The 17,233-nt window shown below is 38.7% G+C and overlaps 1 protein-coding gene across 5 annotated transcripts in view; it reads right to left on the bottom strand.

The window, feature by feature from the left end:
- The window catches only part of LOC134535708 (uncharacterized), a 398,944-nt gene that overhangs the window by 96,242 nt on the left and 285,469 nt on the right, over positions 1 to 17,233 (bottom strand). Inside the window, exon 9 of one of the 5 annotated variants that reach the window (XM_063374912.1) lies at positions 1,716 to 12,233. The exons of the other annotated variants lie outside the window; for them this stretch is intronic. Coding sequence (XP_063230982.1) covers positions 12,100 to 12,233 — 134 coding nt within the window. The 3' untranslated portion in view covers positions 1,716 to 12,099. Of the gene's footprint in view, positions 1 to 1,715; positions 12,234 to 17,233 lie in introns of those variants that run through there. 5 annotated transcript variants of the gene reach the window in all.

Here is a 17,233-nt window from a genome sequence, read left to right as displayed (position 1 = left end):
GCGGCCGTGACATCATAATTCAAGATGGCAAAATATTTTTATTAAAAAAATAATTAATGAAATTCTTTAATTTTAAATTTTCCTCAAAATTCTAGCATTAAAATTATGAATTTTCAAGATGGCGATCGTAACGAAAGTGCAACAGTAATTTATTAATTTAAAATGGCTGCCATTACATCCTAATGGTCGAGGTTATGACCTTGGCGGCTTAGTGCGGCTTAGTGCGGCTTAGTGCGGCTTATTCATGGGGAATTTTCAAGCAATTGACATTTTTGAGAACTAAAAACGGGAAGTTTTCTCTCAAAACGGTATTATTCTTTCAAAACAGGAATTTTTCCTTTAAATATATAATAGTTTAAAAAAACTAAAAAAACAAGCTTTTATAGAAAATCAAACTAAAAAAAAGAATTTTTTAAAATAAATTTCAATTAGTATAATAGCGTAATTTTTTTCTCATAAATATAAATTAAGAATAGTGTAAATAAGAAAAAAAAAAGTATTTTATTGTAAAAAAAAAGCGTGGGGCATGGTGTCAATAGTTATAAATATTTTATGGACATATATGAGTAGAAGGATTATTTTGATAATATCTTAAAAAGAACCCCACGCTTTTTTTACAATAAAATACATTTTTTTCTTATGTACACTTTTCTTAATATATATTTACTAAAAAAATTTACGCTATTATCAATTGAAATTTATTAAAATTTATTTTCTATTTTTTAGTTGGAATTTTTATAAAAGCGTGTTTGTTGTGTACTACACAACACTAGTGCTCCTAGTAGCAAGTATTGAAAACTATAATATATAATAAATTTAGTTAATAAGTATTTTTAGAATAAAATTATTATTTTTTGGATCGCACCAGGGATTACAATCGATCCAATCAAATATAAATATATTTATCAATATAATGAAAAAATATATAAATTAAATAAACTTATTGTTTAAAAACACTAAAAAAATTCAGCTTTTATCGTTGAATTATTTGCTTAATTTTTAGGTTCTAATTCAGTTAGTGTTTAGAATTAGATAACTGGAAGAAACTGGCGACAGAATATTATCGCAAAAACCTAAATTAATGTGAAAATATGTCCAAAGTGTAACTCACATGCATTAGTTCCGGTACAATTATTAAAATAATTCGAATTAGTTTTTACATAAGCGTCACAAATTATGAAACAATACACTGCTTATCCATTCAAAATTATCTCATCCTAAAACCTTAAATTATTCATTGTGTTGCTAAGGCTATATAGGTTTTAGGTTAGAAAGAACAAATACGTTTAAGGTGCTAAAAAATAGCTTAAGATATTTGCTATAATTTCACCAAATTTCGATTACCCACTTACCTGTTTTGTTAGTTTTTCAAATATTTTTCAAAAACACATTACAAAAATTCAACATCGAATAACAACACAACTCACAGAGCACAAGTGAACTATCACGGGGAATCCTGCGTGAGTCAGTGCGGACACAGACATGTCGCTGTCTAGTTTAGGAAAACAAACAATCGCTAATCCTGATTATCCTAGTAAGGATAACGGGTCCAACTGTTTAAAATATTGACTTGTCATCGGTCCTTGATAAGTATGCCAAATTTCGAGTTAACCCGACGTTTTGAAGGGGGTCAAAATCATGTTCAAAGTTTCCGTTACATACATACTAACATACATACGTATGAAGCTAATAAAAGCGTGTTAAAAAGGGAAAAATTTTGTTTTTCTGATTTTTTTGGGATTTCTTGGATGAATTTTTTTTGAAAAACTGGAAAATGTTGTGAATTTTTGGTAAATTTAGAGGAATTTTGGGCAAATATATATGGCTAATTTGGAAGGTCGATGTCAAAGGTCAGGGTCATACACTATGGCCAGCGTGACGTCACTATTCAAGATGGCGGTCGACACCACCACTATCCTACTCCTGGCGCCGGACGCCATTTACATACTACTTTCACCAGCATGCGTTACAACTTTGAAAACAAATACATGTATTCCCTAGCAAACGGAAAATCACTTGTGTGTCAGTGGTACCTAGAGAGTGGATATGTTCTGATTATTATGGCTCATAAGAAATCATTAGTTTAAAAGTGAAAAGGTAATCTTAATTGTAATTAGGTTGAATACAAATATATTTCATCATGTTTGTAATATGCGCACTAGCGCATTTTCTTTGCAGTCCCACTTGCGAGGTTTACATTTTACATACTAACGGCGACCACTTACACTGCAAGGATTACGATTTGTTATAACGGTTATATTAGGTACTGGTTTTGCATTTTTTTTTCTTTCCTTTAGCGAATGTCGGTTAGTTTGTCCCATTGCTTTGCGAATTTGGTTCTTAGTTGATTGGCATTAGTTTTCAGCTTCCATGTATGAGACGACAACTTTTTTTTTCACCGTTACTAAGGCCACGGTTTATTCATGAGCTTTCTCCCTCCTTTTGCTGTTGAAATTAGTTGCATATGGTATTTTTTATTTGTCTAACACGATAATCCTGGAACAGCTGTACCCACTCACGCAGCTCATGAGCGCCGCCATTACTAAACTGCACTGCAGCCACTGTAGGCCCCTACACAGACCGAGCGGTGTAACTACTCCTGCAGTTCGTGATAGCCAGGTACACTCAGTCGGGCATTCAACACATTCATACATTTATACGGCAAATTTCTTAATAAACAAAATAAAAACAATGCCTTACGGTCGCTCAAGTTTTGTTCCAGGTTTAGTAATCCTAGTGTGCTGTGTCATTATAAGTTTTAGTATTATTCCAATACTCTGTAGAGCTAAGAATTATTGGGTTCAAGTGTTGATGTGTGTTAGGGTGAAATGTGTGAGGGGTTCTGGGCCCGGTGGTGGTGTGGTGCGACAGCAACCAGGGGGATGCGTCGCGCGGTGCAAGGGGAACAGGGCGCTCTGATGCGAGGAACTGCGTGGTGTGTTGCGAGGGGAACCAGGGAACCACTGGGTCTGGAGCTAGCGGTGCAAGGCGCAGAGCGCGAGGTTGAGTCAGGGCACGAGTGGGCGGCGCGGCGGGTCGATACTGCAGTCCTGCTGCCTGTCGCTCCGCCATGTTGCCGCGCTGCGTGATGACTCTCACTGAGTCTCAGCTGGTAGCCCAGTCTGCTCGGGACCTGGGCTGGAAACAGTGCTGCTCCCACAGGGCAGAGAGGCGCACTGCCCTAACCAGCAGCATTAGTCCTGTCTGCGAGCACACTGAATGCACTATTTATACCTCCAAGATCCTCAATAACTATAATGATATGGGCTTCTTCTCCCCGGAATGTTACAAATTAATTGCCAAAGTTTGTTTTCTCTTTTTTTCCAGTAACATTTTTTATGTGTAACAGTTGGCTGCAGTGATGTCGCGAATTTCGGTGCTGCCATCTGTGGCGGATGGCGCAAACCAGAGTTCACAAAGCCAAAGAGAACGTTATAGTATTAACTGTTTGATGAATATTAACAAGCCGGGCAGTATTTTATTAAAATCCTTGTCGAAATGGAGGTCCGAAGTCCGAAATCCGGGTTTATTTATTTTTTGATAATGCGTTTTTATCGTAGCCATTACATTATATGGTTTATTACTTCGCTCGTAAATTCGAATGATTCGACAGTCGACACAGCTGCTCTGCTACGCAATGTACTCTAGCGGTGGGCGCAAAAACAACGTGTGGTTCGCGTCCAGAGATGAGATTAATTTCCGTGTTTATCAAGCTCAGAATTATTTGAGAGAATTCTAAGTTAAATTTAGTGTACGTTATACAAACGTATTTGCAACACGAGAACACATGAACTCACTCGTTACCGAGGCCAGATGTCACACATCTCTGGCTGGTGTGCAAGACTCGTTCACTTTTCCTTTACCACAGGAGTGAAGGATATTTATTCATTCATCATTTGTAAATTGTGATGTCTCAATGTCGAGTCATTTTAAATATTCCTAGAGCGCAAGGCCCGTGAAACATTATTGGCCCACATTCCTCAGAACTCAACATTACAAAAACAAAATTATTTGCAAATAGCTTAAAAACCAAAAGAATAAACAATTTTTTTTTCGACGTAATAACGTCATATAAACCGATGAACGCCGGCTACACGCACGAAAAAGCATTACTCATTGTCACGTTCCGCCTGAGCCGAGCGTGCAAGAACCCGCCAACCACTGTGCGAGAAAATCTTATATAATATTAAACAGGTTTAGGCGGGCTTTTTAAAAGCAGCAATTAAAAAAAAATGATTTATTTGTTCAATTTCGTCATTTCAAATTAACAATTTACTGACATTGATTTGATTTCAGTTTATTTCTATAACTAATTTTCGTGATTATATTTTTACAAATTGTTTAAATTAAATTTGCAAAAAAAACTCTGTAAATAATATTTGAAAATTAAAAAGTATGCAATTTTTCATCAATGTTTTCTTATGACGTTATCACGTAAAATTATCGTCCGTAAAGCGACTTGTTTTCTGAATGACTTGTTATGACCACCCCGCCTCGACCCTGGGCTAGCGGCCGCACAGCGCCTGCTGTTCTCCAGCATGCTACACCTGGGCCCTGGTGCCGGTCCCGACCTGTTGCCCCTATTCCGCGCATGCGCAGATGTGTTCACCGCGGGACGCACCGAGCGTGCAGGTGTGCCGAGTGGTACCTCATGGTAGCGAAACTATCCTGGGACACATGTTGAACACTTTAATGGCCACAACAAGAAATAATATATAGCCAGTCAAGGGGACTGTCAACAGAAGTGAAAACTTAAAACTTTGTTTTTAAATGTGTAATATGACATCATTTCTACGTCAAATGTACGTAAGAAAATGATTTTGGTATTATTATATCAGTACGATGTCAGCATGATATCATTTATCCTTACATCATTTTTTTTTAGTCACAACAGATGTCAAAATTACGTACAGATTCATTACCTAGCTATGACTTACCAGTGATGTCAGACCTAGGTCATGTGGTCAAATTAACTTCACTTACTGCTACTTCAGCATGTCGAAGATGCGAACTCACAAGATTTTACCCATCCAAACAAAGAGTACAACACGCACATGATAGTCGAGTATATACAATGTACTAGTGTATATATGCGTATGCATGTACACAGTCTGGCGCAACACGCTACTAGCATGTCGGTGACGCGAACCCATAAGTTTTGCCCCTACAGAAAATCGCTCAACGCGGCTAAATAAGTTTTCACTTCAAAAAACCCATCTCCTGCGTGTGACGGTGCTGCTATCTCTGGGATTTTGGCTGAAACAATTGTATCGATAGTTGCCACCCGTCCGCCAGAATGCGCAGGGCACAGTTGCCTTTCTGTTACCTCACTGGGATTTTGTTTGGACACGTCCTGGAATAAAGCCCGCGAGGCGGGTTACGGTGTTGTTTATTCGCTACCTGACCCGCAATACTGCCCTAACAGACCAACCAACCATAATGGGGTGTGGCCGTGTGTTGTACGTGAATACGTGTACGTGACAAGTAACATTTTCTATACAAAATATAAAATACGCTACTTTATGTATGTTATAATCATGTTTGAACACTGAGAAGTCCTTCGGGCACGAAACTGGCACTAGCTGCTGCCCAACGTGTCTTCATAATCGACGATCATACACAATCGATGCCTACACAGTCGGGCGTCGATATAGAAGCGATTTCATCATCCACTCGCATAATTTCAACCGCCCCAGCTGCAGATGTACTGGCGCCGTAGTTGATCCGCTCGGCCGCATTCATTCTTTAACGTTCCCGGCACTGCTTCACTCGGTCGTATGGTGTATTGGTATCATTCGATTGCTTTTGGGAAGCCCTTTACAACCGTATACGATCTCTGTATTTGGATTCGGCTTTTTGACGCGTATAGGCCGACATTATATATTTCCGATTATATATTTTTATTATATTGTTATCTCCTGCAGCGACTCGAACAGAGTTGCCAAGGGAGATAGGTTGGGTTTTTATCTTGCGAAGAAACTTAAACAGTTTTGTGTACAAGACGCTTTTATTGGTTATGATATAGCACACGACAAACATGCAAACTTGGTATTGATACGTCGCCGTTTGCTTCAATAGCTAAAACAGGTTTACTGCAAATGGCTGACGATCTCTGTGAACACAAATTACACACTTTCAATTTGATGCAATAATCTCGTAAAAAAAACAAATAATAATCCTGACATTTACCAATTATGTTAGCTATGGCAACAAACAGTATAAATTTGGTATTCTATTTTCTTTGAATTAATTTCCTGTTACTACCAAAATTCCAAACTAAAGTTAACTTTACTCAATTATACACAATCTGTATCTGACACACAATTCAAAACATACACTCGACTTAAACTTAGACCAACGCTGTGAGTTTGGGTCCGCCCTCCATTTTTATTATATTTAACATTTAAGTCAGATCCCTAGTGGCGCTTTCGCCTACACACTATTGAGGTGCGGCCAACTCGTCGTCTTTATATTTCCGGTTATCCGGAGTCTCAGTCCTGTCTCTCTCAATTCCTTACTCCATGTACAAAGTCAATTCCGGGTAAGTTCGCCAACGCTGCCTATAAACCCCTCTTCGCCGTATGCGGACGATGTAGATGTCGACTTCCACTCTCGTTGCGCCGACTCGCACCTTCCCCACTCGCTGAGCGAGTGTCCCTAATCAAAAGTCTGCTCCCTTCACTATTTTCCTTCAGGGGGTATTCGCCCACCCCTGAGAACTTCAAATTTGATTAGCAGCTTTTCACAAAATTACTCGCCGAGCGAGTTCCTACTCGCTCCTGGCGAGTATTGGTGGCGAGTCGTGGCGTCTGAGGTTAAGTCCGTTTCTTCTTATTATGTTGTCTGCGGCTAAGTCCCGGTCCAGTGTGAAAAGATAAAGTTCCACTTACTGCTTGTTGAAATTCGCCTAAGTGCCACCTCGGCTGCGGGTGGAGGTGATAGACTCTGGAGATGGCGGCGCGTCCGCCGCAGGCAGAGTCCGGTTGTTGCCTGTCTCTCGTGGCGGAGCAGCGATTCCTTCTGCCCCGAGTGCTGATTCTTCTAAGTCGGCAGCGTCGTACGCTGCTTGCTAACAAACCCGTATTTATACCCGGCGAACCCAGCATGACATCATCAAGTGCCAATCAGCACAGACTTGAAGTGACATCATCTTGAGCCAATCAGCGCTCACTGCCTTGTTGCTAGGGGCTCGGTCGACTTGTGAGTCTAGGGTTTCCTGGGGTCTAGAAGTTATGCAACCTCTTAGACTCCGTGTATTGCAGTTGTCCTGCCTTTTGGGGAATTCTCGTTAGGTAGGGTTTTCCTACCATAACAATATATATTCATTGTAATTATTTTACACTAATGTTTTATATATGCAATCGATAGATTTTGACGAGAGTTGACGATTGAAACTCAAACGAACGTCGTAGCTTCTCCGAGTCAAAAGTTATACTAAATGGAAATCCCGAAACGCAGCAAAATGACCTCGAAATGGCGTCGCTTCCCCCTCCACCACGCGCGATGCGTCACAGTTTTCACTTAGCGTAACGAATTCTTTGATTATTTAGCTATCCAGTGGTGTAATTAAATTCTGGATGGAGTTGATAGATATGTAGCTGCAACACCGAACTGTAATCATTAGTTTTTGAAGTGCCTGGAAGTCGTGTCGACGCCCCACCAGCAGCCGGCGACACTGGCGCGCCGCGGCCAGGCCGTGAGACTACAGGAGCCACGTGGCAGCAGCTGGCCCCGCCCACCCGGGCACACACGCGGTGCGCAGAGCTCCAGGGAAAACACCGCAACTTCAAAACTACTCGGGATATCCGAGTGGGGTCTGCTTACGAAAAACATTTAAGAGTTCGCTGAGGGTCGAAAAGTACTTTTGATTTCGGATTAAGTTTTTTAACTGTATATTTAGAAGAGCTAAAATGGCTAAAACGCACGTTTTCAGAGTAATTTTTAGGCGTAAAACAACCGGTACAGATTCTTGAAAGCACTTAAGGGACTTGCATCACACCTTTATCTTTATTTCTCAGCCATATAATGATACGGCCGCCGCTCAAATGCACGACGAGAAGACTGCGCGCCAGTCCAGAGCAGACAGCGCGCTAGAAGCACCAGCGAGCGTCGCGCTTATCATCCCGCCTCACTAGCACAGATACGCCCCTGACGAGGCAAGAGAGAGGGAGGGAGAGAGTGAGAGTGAGTGAGTGAGTGAGTGAGTGAGAGAGAGAGAGAGCTGTTGAAACGATGATAGATGGGAACATAGTGTGTGGTAACAGGATCTCGCAGTGAGTAATCGTGAAGGCAATTGTGACAGTTAGTTGTGTGATTTTATTGGAGATATTTTTGGATAGTGTAAACAGAGCAAAGAGTTGTACAACATTGCAAACAGCCATAACCAAACACTTAATTAATAAAAAAATGTGTCAGTGGAGTCCGCACGCGACAAGTGAAACGTCTGGTCTATTAGGTACAAATAGAGATAAGTTATTAGTATTTTTTAACTGAACAAGAGATAATTATTGATAATAGTAAGGGTGCGGGATCTCAATTGAAAAAAAAGTCCTTTTTATGTGCCCTCTACTCTCACATTCGTTCACTGGCGCTTATTGGCGCCTCTTTTGGCGGTTTCTTCCCACATTTCCTTTAATAATACCTCTTATGTCCTTCTGCCATTTATTATTTTTATGCATGATGCTAAATCACTTTCTACAGCTGAATAAAAATAAAAAAACACCCCCATCGAATATAAAATACACTTATAAGTCCTTTTGACTTTTCAAATCAAAGTATTCACATGCCAAAAATAAATTACACTTAAAAGCTAATATCTTAAGTCCATGTGTGTTTTTTTACAATTTCAATCACATTATTCACATAAAAATGAATGATACTTATATCGTTGATTTAACAAATAAATAACTGTTTTCCACACTAATGAATAAATTTTATATACTTTAAATTAAATAAAAGAAATATGGTAGCGTTAATCGTTAGCCGTTACGAAAACTGGGGAGTAGACGAACACAAGCAGTGTTATTAAAATTTCGTAGCATCACTGCTGCGTCATTTCTACCTCTTCCCTGCCGTCTTCCCATTGGACCGCTAGCGCATGGTTGGAGTGGCGTCGCCGCTGACGCACTCTCCTACTCTGCCAGTTCCCCCACCACGCACCTAACTATGCCCCTCGTGCGATCGGAATGTTCGTAACGCTCGAAATTTGTAGCCCCCTCAGCAAAGAAGTTTCACTTCCAAATGTTCTAAAAAACAGAACTTGCATCCTTTACGTAGTTAATTAAAAAAAAACGCAACACTAAGTATGTGTTACTCGTGAATACTACAATTTTTGAGGTCCAGAGATGTTTTAAGTCTATTAATAAAGCAAGCAGCGTATTATTACATTATCGAGCCCATGTAAGGGAGCCTATATGTAAGTGTCCTTCCTGGGTTATGAAACTGAAGTGGATATGGTTACACTTTCTAAGTCAATTAATTATTATTATTATCATCACTATTCCTACACATCAAATTCATACTAATATCATTGTCAGTCACAATATCAAATATATACATATAATAAAATAATAATTCTTCAAAAGTAATTTTAATGAAACTACTATAATCAATAACTATACATCTAAAAGTGATAAATTCAATTGCAAAAATGGACACTACTAATCCAATATTAAGTAGAAATTATTAATTTTAATTTATGATTCAACTTACCTATCTTTGACTTGACTGGCCAATGCGTTAAACAATTTACAAGTTACCGGATTACTCAATGGCTATAATTTCTGCCTCTGAGTTCACAATAATTTCGTATCATTCGTCAAACATAGAGAAGTTACTCTGCGACAGTCTACAAATATCTACAAATACATAGAACTTACTATTATGATTTAAATATTACTTAGTTTGCTAATATTGAACCCAGGACACTCCTCGGTTCTCTGGCTGCAGTTAGGTCTTCCTCCTAGGGCACCTGCCAGTTCAACCATACGTCAGGCCCTGATGATACATGCCACGAAGCTCCCACACTTTCAAGCTTACTCCGGAGCTCCAGGATGTGTTCTCTTGCACAACACTACCACACACCACCACACACTACTACACACTACCAAATACTACCACACACTACCACACTCCAAGATCATAACCGGTTCCAACAATTGTCGCTTCAAAACATAGTTCTAATCTGTCTTACATTTATAGTATTTCTCGGCACTTATTTTCAGTGTTCATCGACGAATATTTATTGACGTGATAACGTCTTATAAATCGATGAACACCGGCTGCACGCATGAAAAATCATGACTCATTGTCACGTTCCGCCTGAGCCGAGCGTGTAAGCGAGAGCGCGGAACAAGCGACAGAGGCGCACGATCGGCTTGTGACGCATCTATCTCTTCCACTCCATCGGCCGATGCGTCCGAGTAGAAGAGAGACAGCGGCAGCACACAACCTACACGTAAACTGTTTTGTCAACTGTTTATAAGGTGAAGTGAAAAGTTAATGTGCTTTGTATGCAATTTTTCATCAATGTTTTCTTATGGCGTTATCACGTAAAATTATCGTCCGTAAACCGACTTTACAGACAACCCCCTCTTTTTTTTATAATGACAATTTATTGTCAAAACAGTTGATTATACGTCTAGTTACACTGAATACTATTTTAAATATGTAATATATCTTAACACTTATTATATCCCTAATTACAATAAATAATAATGTTGTTAAACAAAAGTTTTTCATACTATTTTTTTCATTACTCTTTGTACGCTCTGTCATAGAAGGTATGCTCATCTAACCACGTGACTATTGGTACAGTAAAATATTCAAAAATTCAATTATGATTTAGCCAGATAAATAAAAATATAATATTTATAAGTAGCCTTATAGCAGCACATTCCACATTCACAATAATTGATCTGACGGAGTTCTCGTTAAGGAACAAGGTAGTGTTCGTGTCACCTGGGTCTGGACCACTCCACGATTTTTAAAAGTTTGACGCAGGCAAAAACCTAATAGCCTACAAGACACGATATGCCCAAAGGATACTCTATATGGTGTGCAACGTGTCTATTAGATAATCAATACAGTATGTGACATTCTCATTAGTAACACAATACATTTTGTGACCTGCCCATTAGATAAGCAATACCAAATGCATGCTCATTAAGCATCATGTAGAATGCGCGGCATGAAAAATTGATACTCAATACAGTGTCCGACATACCTGTTTAAATGTGTCCATATGATGAGGAATACCGTTGAAGCAGTCAGTGCAGTGCGCTTCATCCAACAACGTGCCCAATAGTGTGCGACATAACTATTAGGTATTAAAGCAGTACGTGATGAGCCCATCAGGTAAGATCATAAGGAGGTAAGTATAGTTCATCCTGTGGCACTGGGTTGCGGGACTCGGCCGCCATCTTTGATGATCTTGACCCAGGCCGCCAATTTTTATGTTTTCTAGAACGTACCGTTAGTTTCAAAATATGTAATTATTAAACTAAAATTCGAGAATAGTTCCAAAATTCATTTTAAAAAATCGCCTTCTAATGTAATAATGATTCGATCAAATTCCGTCCATGGTTAGATTATTGGTCAGTGCTAAAAGTAATTAAAACCTACAACAATTATTTAGATTCTTTTTTTACTACTTTATACGAGTTTATTAATCATGTTCAATAAGAGGGAAAAAAAAACCCGTCTATACCAGACAACTGTCCGATGAAATAAATATGTTATCTCTTTTTCATCATGGAGGACGTATTTGTTTCTGGCACAAATTAACTCCAATAGCCTCCAACTGGTATGGTATGCTTTTATTTTTACTTTCCATTTTAGTTATTCATTTGTAAGATTGTTTACTTATACCTCGAAACTAGATGTTGTATTACCAAGAATCAGTTTGAAGTTGGAATTTTAATTACGAGAAATAAAACCATGTTTTTTTTTATAAATCTGTAATATAATTTTTTTCCAAACAAGTCATTTTGTATGTAGCCCGCTCTTCCTAGCTAACAAAGTTTAGTCCATGCTTGTTTGGTGATGGATATTGGCAGGCGACTCCGTCAAGACAGTATTGCCTCTCATGATGCGTGTGGGTCAGCGCCTTGACAGACGTCTCAGGCATTGTGTTGAAGAGAGTTTGTAATAAGTCAGAGTTGTTAAATGTCTCTCGTGATGCATAAAGAAGACGACCATCTTGGCTGGTCTCGTGGTCAGTGTCTTGAAGAAAGCTGAATATACATACATACATATACACTAGGATGTTGTAAGAGGCCTAAGGTGCCCGCTGAAAATGCTGAATACAGAATACAACAAACTCTTTAATTTAATGTAAACGAAATTTTTATTAAACATTAAATTTATTTTAATATTGGGCAAGTGAAAATTATTTCTCATCATATAGCTATATAACAAAATAATTGACAAAAAATGTAATTTATATATGAATAAAGAAATTATATATATAAACTGCATCTGTGCTATTTAGCGATACTTTTAGCAGCAAGAAATGAAGTGAACTCAAAAAAAGAAGATAACATAAAAATTCCAAAGGGTGTAACTACAAAAAAGCAATTCTGCCAAAACACTTCTTTCGGGCATACATATACATAGACATAAAACACAAATAAAAACGAAGATTTTGACACGGCATTAAAAAAAAATTAAAAAAAAAAAGAATCAAAAGATTCCCAGTGACGCAAACTTTCTGAGATATAAGCCTTTTTAGTTATTATAAGCATCGTTATTCGCAAGGTGCCTAAGCGAAACATTGAAAAATTAGGAATGTAACAAACAATTTAATTGAATTATTATGGTGTGTTCCACTTACGTCGCTGTACTTAAAATGTTACTCTATAGTTACACTTGCACTTTATATTTTATACACATCTCTATGGAGTAGGCTAATATTTGCGATTCATGATAGGTTTTTATCCTTGGCGTTAAAGAGTCAGCGAGTCAGTTTTCATCCTTGGCGTTAAAGAGTCAGCGAGTCAGTGATGAGAGTAACTATATCTTTATATATATATTTCTTGTGTGCGTGTGTATGTCACTGAACTCCTCCTAGACGGCTGGACCTATTTTGATGAAATTTTTTATGTGAGTTCACGGGGATTCGAGGATGGTTTAGATTCACAATTTGATATTTTATCTCGATTCTGAGTTAAGAAAAAACTAAAAAACACGCTTTAAAAGCAAAAAAACTAAGCATTGTTGATAATTAGCCTCCATGGCAACGGGCTTTTGCATTGTTGTTGCCTTCTGCGTAACCATGGGAAAGGTTTTTGGTAACGGCAGTGGCGTGCCCAAGAGGAGGGGTATGTATAATGAGAAGATACAAAATGTCCAGCGTAGAAATACTTACCGCCATATCCATATCTCACAAAAAGTACATTTGGGCAGGACAATGTCTGTCGGGTCCGCTAGAAAGATATATAGAGATATATATGTAGAAAGATATATAGAGAGATCGAGATATAAATAGAGAGATAGAGAATTAGAGAGATAAAGAGAGATGCTTAGTATACGTTTAAAAAATTGATTGAGGCATTGCAACGCATGCCGGGCATTATCTAGTATAGGACATATATATTTAAGGCAATAATGCACTTAATGATGCATGGAGAAGACGGTCATCTTGGCTGACTGAGAAAGCTAAAAACAATATAACTTACAAATATGCTGGAAGCCATTTGAGCTGCTGTATAGGCCCTCTGTGCCCCGGCGCATGTACTCTGTTTTATCTAAGCTTTTATGTTATCTTTAAAAGATTTGTGCAATGGGAGTGCATGACTTGATGTAAGTTTTTGGACATAAGCCATTGCATCTTAGCAATGGCGTATGTCCAAAAACCTACATCAAGTCTAAGCTTTTATCATGTATCCTAAAAGTTTATGTTTGTTTCTAAACTTATTATGAAAGAAAGCAAACACGCCGTGGTAATCTAAGACATATGTTTCCTAATGTTATTATGAAATAAAACAAATACTTTTTCCCGAGTAAAGGGATGCGCTCCCTCTCCACGACAGAACACATTCAACACATATGTGTATACGCGGAGATGCAATGCAGTGTTTCAAAAACGGTAGTGTATGTGACAAAAAATATTTGAACCCACCCTTTGCTATTTTTTTTGTGAGATGCACTTCACAACACGTTAATTTTTTTTTAAATCATGACAGGGACTACAAATAAATTTATACACACGGAAAAACATGTTCATCTATATCTACTATTTTATTAAAAAAAGTCACTCAAATAAAAAATTCACGAGATCACAATCACAATGACTACCTTGCCACACTGTTCAGCTCTCGCTAGCCAACCACACAACTGCACAAGCGATGGCGCGGGATACGCGGTGTGATATCCCGCACCGTGAAGTCGCTATACTCCGGATCTAGCCCCAGCAGACTCTTTCCTGTTCTTCGTATCTAGCTCCAGCAGACTCTTTCCTGTTCTCCGGACCTATCCCCAGCAGACTCTTTCCTGTTCTTCGTATCTAGCTCCAGCAGACTCTTTCCTGTTCTCCGGACCTATCCCCAGCAGACTCTTTCCTGTTCTTCGTATCTAGCTCCAGCAGACTCTTTCCTGTTCTCCGGACCTATCCCCAGCAGACTCTTTCCTGTTCTTCGTATCTAGCTCCAGCAGACTCTTTCCTGTTCTCCGGACCTATCCCCAGCAGATTCTTTCCTGTTCTTCGTATCTAGCTCCAGCAGACTCTTTCCTGTTCTCCGGACCTATCCCCAGCAGACTCTTTCCTGTTCTTCGTATCTAGCTCCAGCAGACTCTTTCCTGTTTTCCGGATCTAGCCCCAGCACTCTTTCCTGGTCTCCGGACCTATCACCAGCAAACTCTTTCCTGTTTCCCAATCTTATAATCGCTTTGAAAGGACGTCGTTTCCAAACCGCGGAGGAGATTCAGGACAATACGACAAGGAACCTGCGCATCATCCCAGAAACTGCTTTCCATGAGGCTTTTAAAACATGGAAGAAACGCTGGGGAAAGTCTTGCAAGTAATGAGGATTGCTCTGAGGGTAACAGTGCTCAACACGCTGTTCAATGAGCAATAAAGATGTCATAGCCATAGTTCGGTTTCTTCTTGAAGACACCTCGTACATATGTCTAGAGAAGTCAACAATGTAGGACTGAGATGAATGCTCGTAAGGGGACCGATGGTGCCACAGCTGGCCAGACAGCGGCCAGCAACACGGCGGGCGCCAGCGCAGCGGACAGCTGGTGAAGTGGCACACACGGGAGGGGCGGGCGGACCACGCCTTTCTTGGAGGTGGTCTGGCGGCAGTTCCCCGCGCCGCCTGCAGGTGGCAGCAGCGGCCAGTCTCCGTGCACACGTCACTGGGACCGGTCTGGGAGTGCCCGCCATCTCAGGTCATCGCTTTATATTTACAGTCATTACAGGCAAACTTGTACACTTTTTCAATTGTTTAACTTTCACGAAATGAAAAACAGATACAGCGCATACGTTTTGCTTAATTAGCTGCCAAAGTTACATTTTTAACGTTTTTGGGTTGTAAAAATAGGGAGAATTTAATTTATTGCAGAACTTTAACTTTTTAGGTTCAACTGCAATGCCACTGGCTACTTCAAGAAATGGTTTGAATTTCTTTCAGAAAATATTAATTAATTTTACCTGGCATTTCTAAATTCTCAAATTTGTTACTATTTTGACAGGCAAGAAACATGAAAAGAGTTTTTGTGATAGAAATGCAAACCATATCATGAAGTAGCCAGTGGCATTGCAGTTAAACCTAAAAAGTATCAGTTCTGCAACAAATTAAATTTTCCTTATTTTTACAACCCAAAAATGTTAAAAATGTAACTTTGGCAGCTACATATGCAAAACGTATGCGCTGTATCTATTTTTCATTTAGTGAAAGTTAAACAATTGAAAAAGTCTAAAAGATGATCAGTGAATAATATAAATATAAAATCATTACCTGAAATGGGAGGCACCTTCAATATGTGCAGTTACAGATGTATACAACAGTCTTTTCAAATTATGTTTTGCGACGCAAGAAACGGATCCAACTCAAACTGAAAACAAATTTACAATAGTCAGAAAAAATATACGATTGCGAGTCTTTTGTTTCTACGTTTATTTTCGTTTCACTGATGTTCACTGGGACTTGCGAAAATTGAATTTGAAGGTTAGTTAATTATCGTCTTTTTGTTGAGCATGTTGGAAGGTAATTTTCATTTTGTTTATTATGTTGGCACTGGTAGAGGCAATAAGAGTGTGTAATAGTAAAAATATAATATGAATAAAAGAACAAGAAAATGTTATATAAAATGGCGTATGTATCTTGTGGTTGATTGTAATATTGGAACAAGATGTATTGTGATGTGATATAAAATAAAGTGAGTAATAGTATAAAGAGCAGTGTAATGATTAATAGTGAAAAATCCACACTTCACTAATATATAAGATAAAAGGGTGAATCAACAGGTTATGGGCCCAGGAAGTGTAAGTGTGGGTAGGATTGCGATCGTAAAACTTATGTAAAACATCAACGTAATTATGAAGGAGGAGGAAAGCGTTGAAAAACTTAAAAACATTGAGAACTTTAATGTGTGGAAGTTCCAGTTGAAAATAATACTAAAATCTCAGGAACTGTGGTCGATAGTAGATGGCAGTGAACCATATAATCCTGAATCGAAAGAAAAGACTTTGTGGATGAAACGTGATGCTGTAGCTCAGAAGCTAATAATTACCACCATCGAAAAAGGACCGCTTATACATATAATAAACTGTGAAGATTCGAAATCAATGTTTGACAAATTGTGTAAAATTTATGAACGGGACAGTGAACAACAAAAATATAACCTATTACAGGAGTTTTTCAATTTTTCGTATGAAAAGAACCTGGACATTGCCACCAACATCAGTAATCTTGAAAATCTTTCTCACAAACTGAAAATTCTGAAAAATGAAATCACGGAGGAGATGATCATTTCGAAGATTTTGTGTATAATACCTGAACAGTTCAAGTATTTTATAAGCGCCTGGGAGTCCATGCCAGATGACAAGAAGACTCTATCTACCCTAACCTCAAGACTTATAGCCGAGGAGATCAGAAATGAGACTATGAACAATACCGGTACCGACAATGTAGCGTTCAAAACTGAAATAAAATGCTTCAAATGTAAAATGACTGGTCACATAGCTCGAAAATGTACTAACAACAGTTTTCGACCAGGGGTAAGTAGGCCT

Source organism: Bacillus rossius, chromosome 10, assembly GCF_032445375.1.
Source record: "Bacillus rossius redtenbacheri isolate Brsri chromosome 10, Brsri_v3, whole genome shotgun sequence".
In the NCBI taxonomy this organism is placed as follows: domain Eukaryota; kingdom Metazoa; phylum Arthropoda; class Insecta; order Phasmatodea; family Bacillidae; genus Bacillus; species Bacillus rossius.
This window is presented reverse-complemented; position numbering and strand designations above follow the sequence as displayed.